General features: G+C 38.9%; 1 protein-coding gene across 5 annotated transcripts in view; it reads left to right on the top strand.

Annotated features, from left to right (window-relative positions):
* The first annotated feature begins 618 nt into the window (after positions 1-618).
* Positions 619-22,886, top strand: part of LOC133575337 (traf2 and NCK-interacting protein kinase) — an 82,885-nt gene continuing 60,617 nt past the window's right edge. For all 5 annotated transcript variants that reach the window (XR_009811482.2, XM_061927995.2, XM_061927994.2 and 2 more), the window contains exons 1-2: positions 619-765; positions 9,704-9,769. Coding sequence is in view for 4 of the 5 variants with exons in the window: in XM_061927995.2 (XP_061783979.2) it covers positions 709-765; positions 9,704-9,769 (123 nt within the window). In the remaining variant the exon portion in view is untranslated. The remainder of the gene's footprint in view (positions 766-9,703; positions 9,770-22,886) is intronic.

Below are 22,886 nucleotides of genomic sequence, written 5' to 3'. Positions count from 1 at the left end.
TTATTTTGTATTTATTTGCATTTATTTTTTTTCTCTAATTACACTAGTTAAATAAAATGAAATCAATGCAGTCTTTTTTGTTATTCTTTTTATTTTTATTATTCCGTTTTGCACTTTTTGAGATAGCTTGACACCGTTCTGTCTCCAAGAAGTCATCTTCTTATCCATAGCTGCATTATGAGGGTGAGGGTGGAAACGTATCAAGTTTTTTCCTTCAGTTGGGATCTGTTGACTGAGGTTTTATGCAGTTTTTCTTGGCGCTATATGACAAGAAGGAAGCAGAAAACTATTTGTTTTGGAGCTGCGTGTCACTTGAGAAATTGTGTGTGCGGACACAGATGGAGAGAATGAACTTCAAAATTAAAGCTATAATATTGAGACTTGAGAACGACACATTGGAACCGATAATCTTGTGAAATTACAAAAACTGCACAGTAATATGACAAGGCAAGGTGAAAATGTGACTTACTTAAACGAAAAGGACGCAGTCACGTAAGTTAAAAAAAAAGTTACTGTCCTGCCTGCAACGACGTGTGTTGTGAAAGGTCTAACCGGAAATTGTGGGTTGTACACAAACGGCAGCTTGATGCTGCTAGCAAAACTTGAGAATGGACTCAAGAGACAATTCCGTTAGTTTGACGAGGAAAGAACAAGAGCGTCCATGACTTGACGACGTCTAACAACTCCTTCACAACTTTATTGGCAGCAATGTCGAGAGAAAACACCACGCGGAGTTTGGACAGCATCGACCTCGCTGCACTGAGAGTAAGACACGACTTAATTTCTTTAATTTTAATGAGGGATTTGTGTAAACACTGACAGCAGTACTGGGTGTCGCTACAAAAATGTTACCGTGACGTCACACATTGTATGTGATGCCACAAATTGTCACTTTAACTTACTGTTTACCAAGTTTGTTGTGTGTCAACTTGTTAAGTGTTTTGTAAGACATTCTTAGACCCCCTTGTGGTTAGGCGTGACTTTTACACACATTTTTTGAGGGGGGAAAACGTCACATCTGGGATGGGCAACTGTGTGATGATAAATGTCACTGAAGCCAACCAATTACACACACAAGAAAAACTTGTCAACCCATTTAGATCGTTGATAAGACTGTATTTTTTAATACCAAATTATTCTTAGAATAGCACAGAGCTGGTAAATGACAACATTCAAGTGCATTAAAGTGTACTCACTACAATATGTTTACTACTACTATGGCTGGGCGATATGGCCTTTTTTTAATATTTCGATATTTTAAGGCCATATCGCGATACACGATATACAGTATACCTCGATATTTTGCCTTAGCCTTGAATGAACACTTGATGCCTATAATCACAGCAGTATGATGATTTTATGTGTCTACATTAAAACATTCTTCTTCATACTGCATTAATATATGCTACTTTTAAACTTTCATGCAGAGAAGGAAATCACAACTAAAAAAATCACTATTTTTTTCATACGGTGTTAATATGGAAATGTTTGCCTCGGCATTTTGATGGTGTGGACGTGTGGCACCGAATGGAGATATTGACGTGCGGAGTAAGCCCTCTTCATTGTCTAGCGGGTGACTTTTCAAATGATGCTACATATTAGCAGTGTAACTGAGTGTCCTGGGTTCGCCTATACAGTGTACTTATCTAATAAAATAATAAACGAGAGACATTAGAGCAGGTTCGGTAGCCACCGCTTCTTTAATGTCAACATCACACACCTTCTTCCACAACCACACACACCCTATGTCACAGCCCTACAGCAACAACTCTGGAGGGACAAAACTCCTCCTCCTTACCTAACACACTCCGGTAACTTGGTACACCCTGAACTGTTTGTTACAGCAGTAATGCTACTTTTTATAGCAACGCTTTAAATTAAATTACGGTTGTCTGTTCGACATATTCCCACTTGAAGCCAAACCACCGCCAGACGATAGACCCCATGCTGTTTATCTTGGGAATTAATTATTCCTCCATTTGTTACCAGATTCACACCTTCTTTCTCTTGTATTACCGCTAGCACCGCTCCGCTAGCATCACAGCTAACGTTACCCATGCTGCTACCTCTCTGCTCGGGGAGGGCGTGTACGTATGTGACGTATGTCGTGACAGTATGTGACGTGTGTAAGAAGGTGCGCTTGTCTGTTTGTGAGAAGCAGAGACAGAAAAGAGTGAGGAGAACCTGTAGTGTAATGCCCGTAGCTAAAAGCAACTGCGTGAGAACGTATACTCGATATCACGATATAGTCATTTTCTATATCGCACAGAGGCAAACCCGCGATATATCGCGTATATCGATATATCGCCCAGCCCTAACTACTACATATTTCACTGCTCAACACTTTTGTGGCTCTTAGTGCCCACTGTTTTGAATAGGTAGAAATATATATTTTTTCCCACTAGCATTCATCGTTACACTACGGAGCCCCTAAAGGGACATGGAGAGAAAAAAATGTTTTGCGAGATCTCGCAATGCTTTTTGCGAGATGTCGCAAAAGTTTTTTTTCCTATGTCAGTGAACCGGAAGTAAAACAGACACACCGCTGAAAGTCTCTAACATGGCCGTTTTCGGTCCCACTATCACCTCTCACAATCCTAGGGCAGCCCCCTAAACGTTGGACTGCATCAACGTAATAACCCTCGATCAACTTTGGGTCACTACTCATGGTATAGGCATTAAGCCAGATTATTTTCCTGGGAAAAACATTGATGCTTCCGTTGATACAAAAGCCATATGGCTTCAGTTTGTCATAGCTGTCCATGTGCCAAATTAAGTTAGGACCTCTCGAAAAGTAGCTCCGTCGTCTTAGGCATCTCGCTTGCCTTTGTGACACTCCTCTCGGATCCAGCTCATTCAACACCAACCGCACATCCTCTTTCTTTATTCGTAGTCCATGTTCTCTACATTTAGCGTACATCCCGTGAAGCTGGCCAGAGTACTGTAGTTCGTTGCTGATGAATTCAACCAGGACCGCAAGATCACAGTACCCATTATGACGAGAAAGCCCCTCGCCCTGAGTATTCTTTTCAGATGTCTTTCACTTATGTCAAAGCCATGTCTACGTGCAAGAACAGATTTGATGCCTTTATATGTTAGCTAACATATGTAGACATCTAGGCCAATACCAAATTAGAAATCAATAAACTTCTCCCACGGATGATGGGTAGGCTCCTCCATCGCTTTGTCTGTTTTACTTCCGGTTCACTGACATAGGAAAAAAACCTTTTGCGAAATCTCGCAAAACATTTTTTTTCCTCCATGTCCCTTTAGGGGCTCCGAAGTACACTACCTGAAATCAATTTACGGCAGCACATTTTTTACAATTCACAAACACTTCTGACTAGGTTAGGTATCGATTACATCACAAATGTCCAAAGTGCAGCCCGGGGGCCGTTTTCGGCCTGCAGCTAGTTAATTATTGTCCCTCGACATTCTGGCTGCACGATTAATCAACATCGAATCGACATCAAGGTTTTAATTAGTGCGATAAATAACCGGCGTCAATGACAATTGTGTGACTGACATGTTCGGCAATCCGAATTGTTGAGCCTCACTTTTGTCTCTCGCTTCAAGCAGACGACTCACTCTGTGCATCCTTCTCAGAAGCTGAGCCCGTTTATTTAACTAAACACAGCCTCTTTTCAGCCATACACAATCTTTGTCTCGGTGGGCGGAGAGCGGAGCACCAGCTTTACACACACAGGAAGCACGTACAGCTTGCCCAACCCCACCCCCCACCTCGCAACTCGCCAGTGAGAAGGTCTGCAAAGTAACAAAAATCTGTAGGAAAAACAAATCTAATTACAAATCCAAATGTCCCGTTGTGGTATTATTTCAACTTCAAATTGGATGGGCAATAGACGCCCATCAACACGAACGAACAAGTGAGAATGCCGTGATCACATGATGGCTATAAACAAAAAGACAACGTCCAGCCTCATTTATCCAACTGGAAAAACAGATACACTTTAAGATGTTCAATATTTATTTGAGTAACATTTTTGGTGTATTTAATTTTTTGTTTATTTATTTAGGATAACAAAGTTATTTACCTTCTAATTACAGTACACTTGTAAACAATTCTACAGTAATTATAAATAAAAGTGTATATCCTTTTAAATGGTTACTTTCAATAGTATTATATATTCAACACTACTTGACATGTTTTGAAAATTAAATTCATTAATTATTAATGAGGCACTAACTAATTAGGTACAACTTTCTCAAATAGCTTAACATATACATTATAGATTATACAATTTACAATGTACTTAAGAATGTACATTGATGTGGTTAATGTACAACATGTATCAAAGTATTGTATTCTTTCAATACTCAGTATACAGCCCTCGTGGAAAAAAGTTTGGACACCCCTGGTTTAGGTATTACCCCAAACTGGTGCCAAATCAGTACTTTTGAAAAGGTGCCGGTGCTTAATTGGTGGCTGAACGGGTACTTAAAAAGTAAAAAAGGATGAAAAATGTCTAAAAACAATGCATCTTACTTTTTACTGAATTTTGTGAACAGAATAGTAGTTGAAATACTTCAATGATAAAAATTACCAATTTGAAATAAAATCCACAACAGATATTATGCAATTGTTTGCGAAATGTGCCAAATTACTCTACCGTACTTTAAGCACGTACGTTTTGCTGTTTAAGTGCATACATGATTCTGCACAATTAGAGACTGAATTAATCATTAATATACAACTCTGACAATGTTAGGCTAACATGTTTGCTGGTTGATCCTACATGCAAAAGTAATGTAGTAAAAACGCACTCTGAGAGCATAAACCTGTATCCTAATAGTTAAAAGCTCTGAATCCAGACAATGATCCAGATCACCCCGAAAACCGTCATCATTTCTGACATTTTCCTGAAAGTTTAATCAAAATATGCTCATAACTTGTTGAGCTAACTGTAGTGCAAATGACAGAATCAATCAATCAATCAATGTTTATTTATATAGCCCTAAATCACAAGTGTCTCAAAGGGCTGCACAAGCCACAACGACATCCTCTGTACAAAGCCCACATAAGGGCAAGGAAAAACTCACCCCAGTGGGACGTCGATGTGAATGACTATGAGAAACCTTGGAGAGGACCGCGTATGTGGGTAACCCCCCCCCCCCCCCCCCCCCCCCCTCTAGGGGAGACCGAAAGCAATGGATGTCGAGTGGGTCTGACATAATATTGTGAGAGTCCAGTCCATAGTGGATCCAACATAATAGTAAGAGTCCAGTCCTATAGTGGGGCCAGCAGGACACCATCCCGAGCGGAGACGGGTCAGCAGCGCAGAGATGTTCCCAGCCAATGCACAGGCGAGCGGTCCACCCCGGGTCCCGACTTTGGACAGCCAGCACTTCATCCATGGCCACCGGACCTGTGCCCACCCCCCCTCCACAAGGGATAGAGGGCAGCAGAGGAGAGAAGAAAAGAAACGGCAGATCAACTGGTCTAACAGGGGGGCTATTTAAAGGCTAGAGTATACAAATGAGTTTTAAGATGGGACTTAAATGCTTCTACTGAGGTAGCATCTCTAATTGTTACCGGGAGGGCATTCCATAGTACTGGAGCCCGAATAGAAAACGCTCTATAGCTCGCAGACTTGTTTTGGGCTCTGGGAATCACTAATAAGCCGGAATTCTTTGAACGCAGATTTCTTGCCGGGACATATGGTACAATGCAATCGACAAGATAGGACGGAGCTAGACCGTGTAGTATTTTATACGTAAGTAGTAAAACCTTAAACTCACATCTTAAGTGCACAGGAAGCCAGTGCAGGTGAGCCAGTATAGGCGTAATATGATCAAACTTTCTTGTTCTTGTCAAAAGTCTAGCAGCCGCATTTTGTACCAACTGTAATCTTTTAATGCTAGACATAGGGAGACCCGAAAATAATACGTTACAGTAGTCGAGACGAGACGTAACGAACGCATGAATAATGATCTCAGCGTCGCTAGTGGATAAAATAGAACGAATTTTAGCGATATTACGGAGATGAAAGAAGGCCGTTTTAGTAACACTCTTAACGTGTGACTCAAAGGAGAGAGTTGGGTCGAAAATAATACCCAGATTCTTTACTGATTCGCCTTGTGTAATTGTTTGGTTGTCAAATGTTAAGGTGGTATTTTTAAATAAATGTCAGTGTTTAGCAGGACCGATAATCAGCATTTCCGTTTTTTTGGCGTTGAGTTGCAAGAAGTTAGCCGACATCCATTGTTTAATTTCATTAAGACACGCCTCCAGCTGACTACAATCCGGCGTGTTGGTCAGCTTTAGGGGCATGTAGAGTTGGGTGTCATCAGCATAACAATGAAATCTAACACCGTATTTGCGTATGATGTCGCCTGGCGGCAGCATGTAAATACTAAAGAGTGCAGGGCCAAGAACCGAACCCTGAGGAACTCCGCACGTTACCTTAACATAGTCCGAGGTCACATTATTATGGGAGACGCATTGCATCCTGTCAGTAAGATAAGAGTTAAACCACGACAAAGCTAAGTCTGACATACCAATACGTGTTTTGATACGCTCTAATAAAATATTATGATCGACGGTATCGAAAGCAGCGCTAAGATCAAGAAGCAGCAACATAGATGACGCATCAGAATCCATCGTTAGCAGTAGATCATTAGTCATTTTTGCGAGGGCTGTCTCCGTAGAGTGATTTGCCCTGAAACCGGATTGAAAAGGTTCACAGAGATTGTTAGACACTAAGTGTTCATTTAGCTGCTGTGCGACAATTTTTTCGAGGATTTTCGAAATAAAGGGAAGGTGGGACACCGGTCGGTAGTTTACCATGAGGTCAGGATCAAGGTTAGGTCTTTTGAGCAGAGGATGAATAACCGCTTTCTTGAATGCTAGGGGAACAGTGCCAGAGGAAAGTGATAAGTTTATAATATTTAGCACTGATGGACCTAATAATACAAAAAGCTCCTTGATAAGTTTCCCAGGAAGTGGGTCAAGTAAACATGTTGTTTGTTTTATCCCACTTACACGCCGTAATAGTTCCTCTAATGTTATTTCATCAAAAAGAGAGAGACTATTTTGTATTGCAGTATCCGTTGTAGATACAGTTGTATCTGTGTTAATAGAACCCAGTTGTAGCTGGGATGCGTTGTCTTTAATCTCCTTTCTAATGAGTTCAATTTTCTTATTAAAGAAATTCAGAAAGTCATCTGCCGAGTGGGTGGAGCTATTGCGAGGAGTCCCTTGTTGGGTTAGCGATGCTACTGTACTAAACAAAAATTTAGGGTCGTTTTTGTTGAGGCGGATGAGATTTGAGTAATATTTAGCTTTAGCTAAGGTAAGCATGCGTTTATACGATATTAAACTATCACTCCATGCTTGATGGAAAACCTCAAGCTTGGTCGCGCGCCATTTGCGTTCCAACTTTCTACATGATAATTTATGAGCTCTGGTTTCTTCTGTAAACCATGGGGTGCGCCTTTTAGGGGCCCTTTTTTGTTTTAGCGGTGCTGTACTATCAATGGTTTTGCGCAGGGCATTGTCAAAGTTGTTAGTTAGGTTATCAATAGAGCCGACATAATTTGGGAATGGTTCCATTACCGAAGGCAGTAGGTCAGCAAGAGTCATCGTTGTGGCAGCATTAATGTTGCGGCTGCTATAGCAGTTATTATTATTATTAGTTTGTTGACAATGAGTCAGAACTTCGAATTTTACAAGGTAATGATCGGACATTACTTTAGTATACGGGAGTACCATAACTTTGGAGGTGGTGACACCCCTGACCAGCACTAGATCTATCGTATTACCGTTGCGATGCGTAGGTTCATTTATTATTTGTGTAAGACCACAGCTATCAATTATAGTCTGGAGCGCCACGCACTGAGGGTCCGATGGGGTATTCATATGGATATTAAAGTCCCCCATTATGATTATATTGTCTGCGTGCGTCACTAGATCAGCAACGAACTCTGAGAATTCATTGATAAAGTCCGAGTAGGGCCTTGGGGGGGCGGTAGATAACAGCCATATCGAGAGGCAGCGGTGCGACAGACCTCAAAGTAAGCACCTCAAACGATTTGTATTTATTATTTAGGTTAGGGGTAAGGTTAAAGTTTTCATTGTATATTAGTGCGACACCCCCACCCCTTTTAAGGGGACGGGCAATATGCGCATTCGTATAGTTAGGAGGAGATGCCTCATTTAGCGTAAAAAAATCGTCTGGTTTGAGCCAGGTTTCGCTAAGACCAATGACGTTAAGATTGTTGTCTCTAATGACCTCATTAACTAATAACGTTTTGGGAGACAATGATCTTATGTTTAAAAAGCCCATATTATAAGTATTGGGCTGTTTTGACGAGTTTTTGTTTAAATTATCTGTAGTAGCAATATTAATAATGTTGCGTTTATTATACGTAGTGCACTTTAAATAGTTTCGACCATATCTAGGAATTGATACGACGGGAATTTTCAGATTGTTTGCTTGATGCTGCGATCGACTGAACGCATCATGATTTGCCACCTCAGTAGAATGCATACCTACCCCGGACACATTCACAACAGAAAACACATTATGTGAGTTGTGTGTTATTCTAAGAAAATTGCTATGCGTACAGGAATTATCCAGCCTGGTGCTGGCTAGTTCTAGCTTAACTGACTCCCCACCCGGACTAGCAGGCTCTGTAATTGCCTGTGACCGGGCTTGCTCTAGTGTAGTTAGTCAAATGTGACTTAAACAGTAGTCTATGTTTTTAGACAGGATGATGGCGCCTTCCTGGTTAGGGTGAAGGCCGTCTCTCATCAGCAAGCCTGGTTTGCCCCAGAAAGAGGGCCAATTATCAATAAACGTTAGTCCCTGTTGTCTACAGAAGCTAGCCAGCCACTTGTTAAGCGAGACTAATCTGCTATATCTCTCATCATTGCCTCTCGCAGGCAGGGGGCCAGAGAAACATAATGAACACTCTTGTCAGTCATCCACTGTCTTTGTCTGTGGTGTGCTAGCATACACATGGAAACATAAATGTAAGGTAACATAGTAGAAATGATCCAGATTTCGCCCGAAATCTTATCAGTAGTTCTAAATGCTATTTCGGACATTTCCGGAAAGCTTCATAAAAATCTGCCATTTTTGGAGTTATACTGCTATCTACTGTATCTAGCTAGCTAACTAACATACAAACTAACAGCAATGATTACATTAGTTTATGAGCAAAATTAGGTTACTGTAGCAATCTAGTTGTGTTCTCATGTTGGTATTCAGAATTACGGTGTCCTTGATTGCACCTTGCTGTAAATGAGTGCACATTGATGAAGAGTTGTAATTGAGAGTGCAACGATGCACACAATTCATTTGGTTTGATAGTTAAGTGTCACCATTTGATATTTTTTCGATACACCAAAGATAAATTTGAATGCCTTGTTTGACTTGTACTTTATTGAAGTGCTATGTTGTTTTAACCCACTGTGTCCTGCTTTGTTAATCACATGTATACAGTACAGTGTTAACAGCTGCTTTTGTCATATTTGAAACGAAAGCTCTTTGGAAGCCAATTGTAGTGCTTTTTGCTGATAATGTCATCCAGATTTGCAATTCCACTTCCTCAGTCACTCTCCCAGGACAATTTTGCATTGTGCAACTTGGAACTCAGTATAAACACAGTTCATAATGTTATACTGCTATACTAGACTTTTCTTATTTTTGTTAATTTTTCTCCACCATGTTTTCTGCAGGATCCAGCAGGTATCTTTGAATTGGTAGAGGTGGTAGGCAATGGAACCTACGGTCAGGTGTACAAGGTAAGTTCTGACTTCTGGGTCCGGCATTCACACTATTCTGCAGCCATACATTCAATTGTGAAACATTTTGGTGCATAAAAGCATCTTATGTCTGCATGCAACCTCTGTTTTCTTCAAAGTTTGAATCCGTTTGTCCAAAAGTAAACTGTTCTTTTTTGAGTTTACATTTTTAACATTTTTAACGCTCATAAGAGTGTAAAAAGATCTTAATCACAGGCAATATAGTTTGTAATAATATAGAAACAATCAATTGACAAATACAATTACGACTTGCAAAGGGTTAAGATTAGTGTTTGTACTTGAAAGGAGAGTCATGGCACATAATTCAGTCTCACTTTTCAGTGTAGATTCCCATCTACTACTTTTGTTATTTTTGTTGTCTTCTTTGCCATATTGTACAGAGCAGCCAGGAAAAGGAGTGCAACTTTTCTCTGCATGACACAAACTTGTTTGCCACAAGAGTGGCAGTGATGGTATGTGTGTGTGTCTGTGTGAGTGACGTAGTTTTTGAAGTACCGTATTTTTCGGAGTATAAGTAGCACCGGAGTATAAGTCGCACCGGCCAAAAATGCATAATAAAGAAGGAAAAAAACATATAAGTCGCACTGGAGTATAAGTCGCATTTTTGGGGGAAATTTATTTGATAAAACCCAACACCAAGAATAGACATTTGAAAGGCAATTTAAAATAAATAAAGAATAGTGAACAACAGGCTGAATAAGTGTACGTTATATGAGGCATAAATAACCAACTGAGAACGTGCCTGGTATGTTAACATAACATATTATGGTAAGAGTCATTCAAATAACTATAACATATAGAACATGCTATACGTTTACCAAACAATCTGTCACTCCTAATCGCTAAATCCCATAAAATCTTATACGTCTAGTCTCTTACGTGAATGAGCTAAATAATATTATTTGATATTTTACGGTAATGTGTTAATAATTTCACACATAAGTCGCTCCTGAGAATGAGTCGCACCCCCAGCCAAACTATGAAAAAAAAACTGCGACTTATAGTCCGAAAAATAAGGTATATAAAAAAAAATTTAAAAGTCGCTGAGTTGGCAACACGGATCTCTCCTGCTACATCTTCTTATTCTCTGGCCTACCATGTATGTTATCATTTGTATACAAGAGAGGGCAAACAGTAGCATGCACACATTTTTTTGTGGCAGTCCAAATTTATTCTGGTGGGCCTCAACAAATACAATTATTTTATGTGTGGTATGCCGTATTTTTACCAACATATTAGTAAAGCTACAAATTATCAGGATGTTTAGTGTTATTTATTTTCAAGGCATGTGGGAGGTATTAGTAACCATTTTATTAACATGCTTTTTCTAAGAAAATTAGCATTTTTGTTACCTCTGTGTTAAACTATACAGATTACACAATAATATCTTTAATTGTCCAACATTTTTAATGCATTAATCTTAAAAAACGTATTTCATTTTTGTTTGAGCGTTGGCAGTAAGTATACTGTTCAAACTTTATATTTAGGAAGTTATCTTTCAATTCACAAGTGTCAGCACTGACACAAAGTTTACCACAAGATTTGCGTCACTTCCAGTAAAACCTACTTCAGTTACTTCCGCTTGGGTGGAAACAAACTAAACTGAAATTACATACACACAGACGCACACACCAACAACATCAGCATGTGAAGCACATTTTAAAGCTCCCAAGTTGGGTTCACTTCCTCATTTTGATGTATGCTTGTGTATGCATGTATGAGTTTAGTGGTTTGTGGTTTTGGCCACGTTTAGCTTCATGCCGTTGGTGGTGTAAATCACATGCTTTGCTGTCCCTTAACCTAGTGCAAAGTTAGAATGTCGTAATCAATTTATCTCTGCTTTACTGAAATATGATGCAAGCGTAAAAGCCCTGTTGTGAAATGCCTGTATCTCGGACAAGTTTTCTGGATTTTGTGAGTCGCCTCAATATCCTGGCTTGCAGTGGAACCTCAAACACAAGATGTTCCCGGAAGCTGTTGGACATCAGACTAGGGCTGTCAAAATTAACGCGTTAACTCTTGTGATTATTAACAAAAGAATAATCATGAATCATGAACACACTTAGATTACTCATGCAATTTATTTCGACTGTACAAGCTCTTTTACCTTAAACGCTATAATGTCACTGATGAGATCAATGCATATGTCAGTCTCTCATAATGATTATGAACAATTGGCAAAATTCCCCCAAAATGCAGTTCCCCTTTAATAGTGCAATATTAAATAAAACAACATATGTGTTAATGCCTTGTGGCATTCACATAACAACTAACTATAACATAGAGGAAAACAGGCTCAATCAGTTTCAATGACTGTGACTCAGCGAGTGATTCAGTGTGCACAGGAAGTGGAAAGGAGAGTTGATTTGAAAAAAGAAACATATTTGTTGATGTTTCTTTGGGGCTAATACATTTCTACAAATATAGTTAGACGAACAGGGGCATAGTTAATTACCGATTACCTAGTTTATTCTCTTAATTTGACAAGCCTCGCAAAGGTAGGACGAATGACCGAGTTGATGGTGACAAAAACCTGTGAGTGCCGATTCACTAACTCTCGGGATTTGAACGTCGTTCATGACTCAGAGATTGGGTTGAGTATCCTGCAGAGTTGAATATAAGTGTCTGTGTTTATGAAAGCTACTGTTCCTGCGTTATTGAAACAAATACCAAACATAACATTCTGCACACAGTTGTATGATGGCTGTGGGGGGAGGATCTTCACTTTCGCCTTTCATGACCGCTTGCATTTAGCGAATAAGTGCACGGCGCAAAGAAACACTCCTTTCTTTCACTTTCAATGCTTTCCTCTTCTTCCTAAAAATAACGTCAAAGTCGCCAATTTGCCACTGCAGAACTCTTCTCCTGTGTCCGATTTTCGGACAAAGCAGGTTTGTTTGAGATATTGTTAAGTGGATTGATAATATATTCGCCCCACTTTCATTATCATTTGTTAATGACAAGAACGAACCCCGAAGCGCCAAATCCAAATGTAGTGAAGTGTGAAGTGATTTACTTTTATATAGCGCTTTCTCTCAAGTGACTCAAAGCGCTTTACATTGTGAAACCCAATATCTAAGTTACATTTAAACCAGTGTGGGTGGCACTGGGAGCAGGTGGGTAAAGTGTCTTGCCCAAGGACACAACGGCAGTGACTAGGATGGCGGGTAAAGTGTCTTGCCCAAGGACACAACGGCAGTGACTTGGATGGCGGAAGCGGGGATTGAACCTGCAACCCTCAAGTTGCTGGCACGGCCGCTCTACCAACCGAGCTATACCGCCCCCTATAAATGTATTCATTTATTTGTGACCACAAGTAAATGGGAAACACTGTGGTGTGTGTGTGTGCGTGCTTACGTGTGTGTGTGTGTGTGTGTGTTTGTGAGTGTGTGTGTGTGTGTGTGTGTGTGTTTGTGAGTGTGTGTGTGTGTGTGTGTGTGTGTGTGTGTGTGTGTGTGTGTGTGTGTGTGTGTGTGTGTGTGTGTAGGGTACCAAGACATGATAGATAGAAACATCGATTTAACTATGTTCTTTTTATTATCATCGTCATAATTATTTAATCGGCTTACAATTCAAAGTTGATTAAACGTTCATCCCTACATGGAAGTATAACTCATCTGGTCCACAACCAAACCTAAACTTGACTAAGGGCATATGCAAATTCTTAATGATCCAACACGTTCAAAAATACATTTCCCATTGTAAAGTCAATAACAACTTAACTTGAAGAATACTATTGTCAGACTAAACTTTGGAATGCAACTGGTGTGTTACACCTTGCAAGCATACATACCATATGTTACGTCAGCGCAGGTTGCATTGCACTTTACTGCCACCTAGGCCTGGGCGATATGGCCTAAAAAAATGCCAGATTTGTTCACAATATTTACGTTTTTTTCCCGATTTTTTTTTTTCTACTGCTTTTTAAAAAAACAATAAATACAAACGGCAAAGATCATTTAAAACAAGTTTTGCTTTTATTTGATCAAAAACTAGTTTTTTGAAATGTCAATGCATACATTGCATTTTACTCTTGCAAAATTATAGTTTGTACAATGTTTTCATTTTTAGATCAGATATACATTTTACTTTTTACGCAATTATTTTCAAAGAACTAAATTAAGAGCTACCTCAACCTCAACGCAATACTTCTGTCTTGAATAAATTACTTCTGTAAACAAAAATGGAGCATTGTACATTACATGCAAGTAAATAATAATCTCCAACATTGAGATTAATAATGTGTAAACTTAAAACTTCCGTCTTGAAAAAAATACTTCTGTGAATAAAAATGTAGCATTGCACATTGCATTCAAATAAATAAACTACAAAGAAATCAATAAAGATACCAATAATCATTAAATAGTAATAAAAAGCAATCAGAACAATAAAGTACAAACGTAACTCTTAAATAAATTAGTTCTGTAAATACGAATGTTGTATTGGTATTAGTAATTGTATGCAAATAAATAAACAAGTAAAACATTGAGATGACTATATAGGTTTAGTAAGTACCCCGCCTTCCGCCCGATTGTAGCTGAGATAGGCTCCAGCGCCCCCCGCGACCCCAAAGGGAATAAGCGGTAGAAAATGGATGGATGGAAGTGGCTAAATGCAGGCTTTTCCTAATGTATCCTGGGGTCTTTATTTGTGTGTACTGATGTCAAAGACAATGTTCACTTCATTGCACATGTTATAGCACTATATGGATGATTAAATGAGTTATGATTTCACGAGAGTTTTGCAACAGCACTCGTGTGTATGAGCTGTCCAGTTTGGATGCGCAGAGCGACCGCTTTAGTGATTGCTATGTGCATACTGTACATAGTACCTTGTGTAAATGATTCCACCACAGAAAGCTGCTTCTTAGCTGTAGTTCGTTGTTGTTGCGTCGTGTTTGTCTCGGAAAGAGTTGCATTTCCCCGACTCGGCTCGATGCTGTTTCAGATGCTGGTATAAGTTTGTTGTGCTGCTGTCTTTTTTTTAGAGAAACTTTGCAGTGTGCAGTCATTTATTTCACGCCTGTTGCCACAATTTTAAAGCACTGACAACACTTTACTTTTCTTTGGAACACTCGTCTCGCTCTCGTTAGCATTTGCATTAGCCATGTTTGCTAGGCTTGTGGATCTCCACTAACGAAGTAAGGGAGCGGGCGAGGGTTACGGAAGTTCATAGGACAAAAAGCATGCTGAAGCATTAGGAGAAAAACATCAAGTTTAAATTTTTTAAATAATCAGCAAAAAAAGAAAACTCAAATCTATCGATCAAACCGATAGGCAGTCGTTACCTGTAGGCAGTAAGCCCAGGCTTACTGCCGCCTACAGAACTGGAGTGGAACAAACATGTTTTAGGCCCAAAATAGTTGTTGTTTGCGCTGGTGTACAACAGTTCTGTTACTACGTGATACACTGGGGTCGTTAGATTGCCAAGATTACCAAATGTTGTCATTGTACAAGAACAATGCAGGCAGCACAAAAAATGCCATCAAACTTATAAATGACTTTCACTGTGTCTTATTTTCTTTATTTAACTTTAGGAACAACATCTTAAACAACACTACCATTTTACTCAAAAACTCGTTATGTTTTGAAGGATGGCTATTATTTTCTCCTCGAGCTCCCTGTCCCATCAACGAGCCTTGCTGGCCAGGGCTAGTTGTTTCCACTGCTCTGGGAGGAGCGATTATATTAAGTAGTTTTCTTTTGACTTGTCTTATTGCATGCATGCAATAAGACACTGTCTACTGTCGCGTGGGCAAGTGCGCAATGGTTTTTTTCGATCAAAAACATTCCCCACTCAAATGACTTTCGGTGCCTTCTGTGAAGAATAACAATGTGTGTTTGTATGTGCACATGTGTGTTTGTGTGTTAATGTGTGTGTGTGTAAAAAAAATAATTCCAGGGTATAACAATCTCAAATTTAAGCAAAAAAAATCATGTTTCAGATTCTTTGCCGAAATATAGAGCTCTAATTGCAACATTGTCCGGGAATAGTACTCCTTCTACAAACATTTAAAAACAAAACCCTCAAAATTCTGCAGATGTTAAGCTTTGCTGTTATGCTTTCCAGCTATGGAGTTTAGAAGTAAGCAAACTTTCATGTTTATGGCCACACACCAGGATGAAAAAAGTACCGTAGTGTTATCTTTATCACGGGGTGTGCCAACACACTTATTATTTTGTCATGTGAACCAACAAACATGAAGTCTAAGCATTTGGACCCAATGATATTACAATTTCAGATGTGCCACTTTGTATTATGATTGTAGACAACTTTTATCACTACTTTCCCTACTTTTATATGTGAAACTCAACTTCTTCTTTTCCATCCTGATATACATGGTTTGCTTAGAGAAGATGTGCAGTAGTAATGATAACACGCACATGGCATATGGCTCGATTAGACATTCATACAGGAGATGATAGGAAACTGCCTTGATCCAAAACGAATAATGGAATAATAGTTCATATGTAAGATGTTGAGATATTTTCCTGCATCAAAAATACATACTCAGAAAGTGCTAATTCAGGTCACTTGGTTGATCATGCAGTCAAATTATGTTATTTGCATCAATGCTCATTTGTGGAGTGCTTGTTTCATTGATCAACGGAACATTGTCTTTTGTGATGCATAAGATACTTGTTGAGCAGCGACATTTATTGTATTTTGAGTCAACAAAAGTGAGTCCTGGATGTCACTTATACACTTTACAGCTCTGCTCCAGTTTTCTATTCCCTTTCATACAGACGTTGCCGCACCTCAGGTACATTTCTGATACTACCTCAGAAGCCATTTAGACAAACTTTATTGATCCACAAGGGAAATTGTTCTAAATTTCTAAATTTAAATACATTCTAAATTTCATTCCATGGTCGACTTATACCTCCAGTGACACAATGGTAAAAATACAGTATTTATTTTCTTTTAATCGCAGTATCGCCATATGGAGATATAACGATAACAATAATGTTATTGTGAGCCATGTTTATTGTATTGTATCGCAAGGTAGATTCTATTTTACAGTACATATTATGAACTGATGTCTATTGTAAGTTTAAAGTTATAGAATTAATAAGTCAATTAATCTTTACATGTATGAATTTGAACGTGTTTTAGAAAGAGTTTGGGCTTTAGGCCTGGATTGCCAATGTATTTGCTGAAAAAGGAAATGTTCCCAAAGAAGCACAGTAAGGCTTCTATTGTACACACATGTCTCTCTTACACAAGAGAAGAAAAGTACATCATTTATCCCATGACTAAAATGATTTGATTTCTTAACCATAAAAACAGGATGTGGAAGAATGGCCCTAGGATTGGGTGACTTAAATACAAGACCATTACCCTATGGAATATGAAATATTATTTTCTACTTCCCATCAAATTAATTGAAGATTTTGCCTGTATAAAATGGCAGCCGTCTTCTCCTTATTGGTAAGCATGAGTGATTATTTTGGCATGTTGAATTGAGAGGACAATGCTTGTGTTGGAGACACAAGTCTTCTCTGGAATTTCCGCAAATACTTTCCCAATTTTTATGAAATGTCGCCACAGTGATTTAGCCAGATGCCACAGGCGCACAGTGTAGCCATTTTTCAACATTCTGGTGTCATCTCAATTCATATTAAGTGCCAGCTCAATCAATCAGTTACACAAATGATGAATGTAACGACTGTCATTGTGGGCCAATAACAGTTGTCATAAAACATATGAGCAGTTTGGAACTTTTTTTTTGTGTACTCAAAGGTTTAATGCAGATATGTCACAAACATATTTTTCATAGTACAATGTATTTTGCACACCGTTATTCGTGTTGATACAGGATACAAAATTGAGCCAGTCATAGACAGGTTTTTTCAATCAAAATTGTACATTCCATTCTAGGAAATCAAAACAGGAAAGAGGTCAACAAAACAATAGCCTATTTTGCATGCAAACACATACATAACCCCTTAATAAAACACTAACACGCTTGAAGAATGACCTGAATGTAGGAGATGCTGACAAAGACAGAAGGTCACACTACATATGAATGTGAAAAAAGTTTTAAACTTCAGACAAATAGGTCTGCATTTTGGTTCCAGTAGCATGTTATAAGAAGTTACACACAACTTTTGTGTTTTTATCCATTACAAAATGTTTACTTAAATTAATAATTATTTGACCATTTTAGGTTGTTTTATTAAAACCGAAACTGTGCAAAATGTGCAAACCCAGTGAAGCAATCACTGATTAGCAGTGAGGAAAATTGGTTGAAAATTGCTACAGGCAAAGAACTGACAAAAATCATTAATGTATACAATATTTGACTCCATTTCTGTCAAGCAGCTTGGGTTGGAGGTAATTGAAAATTAATAGGGTCCTTTGAAATGGAGAATTAATCCCTTCATGATACATCTGCCTCAAAGCCAGGTTCTGGTTGGAATCTGGCTTAGACCTCTATGTGTGGAGTTTGCATGTTCTCCTGTTATTGCCTTGTTATTGGTATTGCATTAGCTCAGGAGGTCAAACTCAAACTTAGGAGGTTTTTTATTTTATACTAGAGGGGGCAGAAGAGGAGGGTGGACTGCATCAATTTTAAATAACTCACTAACCTCAAATGTAGTTTCTTTTAACAACAATTACACATCATTTGAGCAGTACACTTTTGTTTTTGGTAGCCCCACCTTCTGTGTTTAACGGTTTATAGATCCCCGACACTTAATCTCTTTTATTAGTGAATTGTCTGAACTTTTATTGTTTATCCAAACTTCCTATAACAGGATTTTAACAACTGGTGATTTTAATTTACATGTTGATGACTCCTCAGATTTACTATCCAGAAGGTTTTAAAACATTTTAAATTGTTTTGATTTAAAGCAGCACGTCACACAGCCGACTCACAACGGGGGACAAACCTTGGACCTGGTCATAAGCCATGGCCTGTCCATTGGTGTGTGTGACCACTATTGTGTTTTAATATCACCAGTCTTAATCAGCATGGGCCTCCAAAGAGAACACTGAGGAAACGCTGTCTATCTTCTGAAGTGGCTGCAAATTTTATTGAGGTTTTACAAAACGCTCCTGCGGAAATTTTACCTGCATCATGCGACGTCATCTCTGAACCTAGTAGCGCCACTTTTAACAAAAACAATCAAAACAAAACCTACACCTTTGTGGAGAAACAACAAGTTATGTCAATGAGAAATAAATTGCAGGAATGCAGAGAGGAGATGGAAGAAATCCAAATTAATGATACATGTTATCAGGTTTTACATCAACAACTGAAGACCTACAATAACACAGTCAAACAGGATAGAATTCAACATTACTTACAATTCATCACAGACCATAAAAGCAACCCCTGGTTCCTCTTCTCAACTTTTTCTAATTTAACAAGTACAACTTTTAATAATGCTTTTAAAACACCCTTTGCAGACCACTTCACAACGAAGATCAAAGACATCAGATCTGGTCTCCAAGCACATTAAGTTGTATCTGCTGACACACCTGATCTGTTGTCCTTGCCTTAGGAAACACTGGAAAGTTGTGTCCTAGTTGATGCAATGACACTTGGTCGTGTTTTCTCCCAAGTAAACCCAACAACCTGCCTTTTAGGTCCAATTCCCACATCACTCTATGAATTCTTTGAGGAACAGCTTTTAACTATTATGAACTGCTCTTTTCAGACTGGGGTCTTCTCTTCCTCTTTTAAAACGATGGTGGTGAGGCTCCTTCTGAAGAAGAGCAGTTTGGACCCAAATGTTTTTAATAACTACCAACCTGAATCCAACTTAAAGTTATTTAAGTAAAATGTTAGAAAAAAGTGTTTTTAACCAAGTCAAAAACTTTTTAAGTAGAAATAACATTTTAGAAATACATCAGTCTGGTTTTAGGTTGAACCCTAGTACCGAGATAGTACTTTTAAAGATTTTAAATGACATCAGGTGCAAACTAGATAATAAAAAGCTCACAGTGTTGGTTCTGCTGGATCTAAGTGCAGCTTTTGATCCAGTAGACCATCACATTGTATTTATTTAGACACCTGGTGACCCTCTCTGGGACTGTTTTTACCTGGTTGCACTCTTATCTTACAGAGACAGATGTTTTTATGTAAGTATGGATGCATGTTTTTCAGGAACCCATAAAATAAGATGTGGGGTTCCCCAAGGCTCAATTTTAGGTGCCATTCTTTTTAATCTTTATATGCTGCCTGTTGGGGACGTCATTAGGAGACATGGCATCAGTTTCCACAGTTACACTGATGATACACAGTTGTACATTGCCATGTCTCCTCTTGACACAAGACCAATAGATACCCTTTTTATCAATCAATCAATCAATCAATCAATCTTTATTTATATAGCCCTAAATCACAAGTGTCTCAAAGGGCTGCACAAGCCACAACGACATCCTCGGTACAAAGCCCACATAACTTTAACTGCATTATAGACATCAAGTCATGGATGGCATTGAATTTCCAACAGCTCACAAAATAGAGGTTTTAGTTATAGGCCTCGAAGACCAGAGGGAGAAACTTTTACTAAAATTACAAAACTCTAAACCAGTGAAGTTGGCACGTTGTGTAAATCGTAAATATAAACAGAATACAATGATTTGCAAATCCTTTTCAATTGAATACACTGCAAAGACAAGATATCTAATGTTAGAACTGAGAAATGTAATCTTTATTTTGCAAATAATCATTAACTTAGAATTTAATGGCAGCAACACATTGCAAAAAAGTTGGCACAGGGGCATTTTTACCACTGTGTTACATGGCCTTTCCTTTTAACAACACTCAGGAAACGTTTGGGAACTGAGGAGACCAATTTTTGAAGCTTTTCAGGTGGAATTATTTCCCATTCTTGCTTGATGTACAGCTTAAGTTGTTCAACCGTCCGGGATCTTTGTTGTCGTATTTTACGCTTCATAATGTGCCACACATTTTCAGTGGAAGACAGGTCTGGACTACAGGCAGACCAGTCAAGTACCCGCACTATTTTACTACAAAGCCACGGTGTTGTAGCACTTGCAGAATGTGGCTTAGCATTGTCTTGCTGAAATAAGCAGGGGCGTCCATGAAAAAGACGTTGCTTGGATGGCAACATATGTTGCTCCAAAACCTGTATGTACCTTTCAGCATTAATGGTGCTTTCGCAGATGTGTAAATTACCCATGCCTTCGGCACTAATACACCCCCATATCATCACAGATGCTGGCTTTTGAACTTTGCACCTTTAAGAGTCCGGATGGTTCTTTTCCTCTTTGGTCTGGAGGATACGACGCCCACAGTTTCCAAAAACAGTTTGAAATTTGGACTCGTCAGACCACAGAACACTTTTCACTTTGCATCAGTCCATTTTAGATGAGCTTGGGCCAAGCAAAGCCGGCGGCGTTTCTGGGTGTTGTTGATAAATGGCTTTCGTTTGCATAGTAGAGTTTTAACTTGCACTTTCAGATGTAGCCACAAACTGTAGTGGTTTTCTGAAGTGCATCAAAAACCGACATCAGTGTGTGAAGGATTTAACACGAGAAGGTCTAGAAATTTAATCCCAGAGATAGGCCCGCTAGCTCACACACATAGAATACAAAGACAGAGCACTAGCAGAGCTAGTCGTGACTCGCTAGTGAGAAGCAATACAAAGCAACAAAAATTAAGAGGAAAATAGATTACAAAAATAACAAAGTAACCCGACCCGGTTTTTCCAACTGGGGAAAAAAACTGCACATCAAGATATTTATAAAATGTATTTAAGTGCAATTTTTGCTAACAGGGATTATTGAGTGTCTATTTTTTTGGTTTGTTTGCTTATGAGCATAAAATGTATTCACTTTTCTATTGAAATGGTAAAAAAACTAATTACAAATCAAAGGTATTCTGTTTCAAGAAATACTTGCATTATAGGAGTTTAACGATTCGTTTTAACAACGATTCTATTCGATATTTGCGGCTGTGTCTGATTCAGGAACAATTTCACATTTTACAACGATTCAATCCAAAACGACCCAGTGAGTTGAAGTCGATTCAGTAACTTTTTAGCGAAAACAAAAATCAACCAGTGTGACTTGACCAAACTTGAAAAAGCAACCAAAGCCGCCTTAGTTGTGCAATATAACTCCTCTGTTCATCAATTTAGTGAGATATTATATGTACAATGACAATGTACATTATCTTCAAAATCAGCACACACTTACACGTACCCCAGGAAATGTGAATGTTTTTTGTTCTTAAAAGGTGCCTGCACATCAAGGGTTGGAATTGGGAGTTAAATCACCAAAAATGATTCCCGGGCGCGGCCACTGCTGCTGCTCACTGCTCCCCTCACCTCTCAGGGGGTGATCAAGGGTGATGGGTCAAATGCAGAGAATAATTTCGCCACACCTAGTTTGGTACTTTAACTTTAACATTCAGTTAATTTGACTCTTACATGGCAGGACCTTGCAATGTGACTACTGCGCACACGTCAGTGACGTGCGGTGAGGTTGATGGCTGGTGAGGCACTGACTTCATCACAGTCAGATTTACAAACATATGAACCCTAAAGAGTATCTTATTCACCATTTGATTGGCAGCAGTTAACGGGTTATGTTTAAAAGCTCATACCAGCATTCTTCCCTGCTTGCCACTCAGCATCAAGGGTTGGAATTGGGGGTTAAATCACCAAAAATGATTCCCGGGCGCGGCGCCGCTGCTGCCCACTGCTCCCCTCACCTCCCAAGTGGTGAATAAGGGGATGGGTCAAATGCAGACGACAAATTTCATTACACCTAGTGTGTGTGTGACAATCATTGGTACTTTAACTTAACTTTAACTTTACACATACAAACTGTAGCACACAAAAAAGCACATTTAATAAAAAAAAACGTTATTATGGTCTTACCTTTACTTATAAATGAAGTCCACAACTAAAGCCCTCACTTAAACTTTCCACGTGCAAGATTGAATCTATTTAAAAAAGTGTAACCGAGGGTTTATAAATGTCGCCTATACTGTATGAAACTACAAAATAACAAACACGGAGGCTCCAGTTTACACGAGGACCACTTTATTTACCTTCTTTCAAAAACCTCCGCAACGTGACATCACTTCCGCTCTTAGCGCCTTCAAAATAAGAGC

This window comes from Nerophis lumbriciformis, linkage group LG35, assembly GCF_033978685.3.
Source record: "Nerophis lumbriciformis linkage group LG35, RoL_Nlum_v2.1, whole genome shotgun sequence".
Classification (NCBI taxonomy): Eukaryota; Metazoa; Chordata; class Actinopteri; order Syngnathiformes; family Syngnathidae; genus Nerophis; species Nerophis lumbriciformis.
Note: the sequence above shows the minus strand (reverse complement) of the source record. Positions and strands in the feature narration are given on the sequence as shown.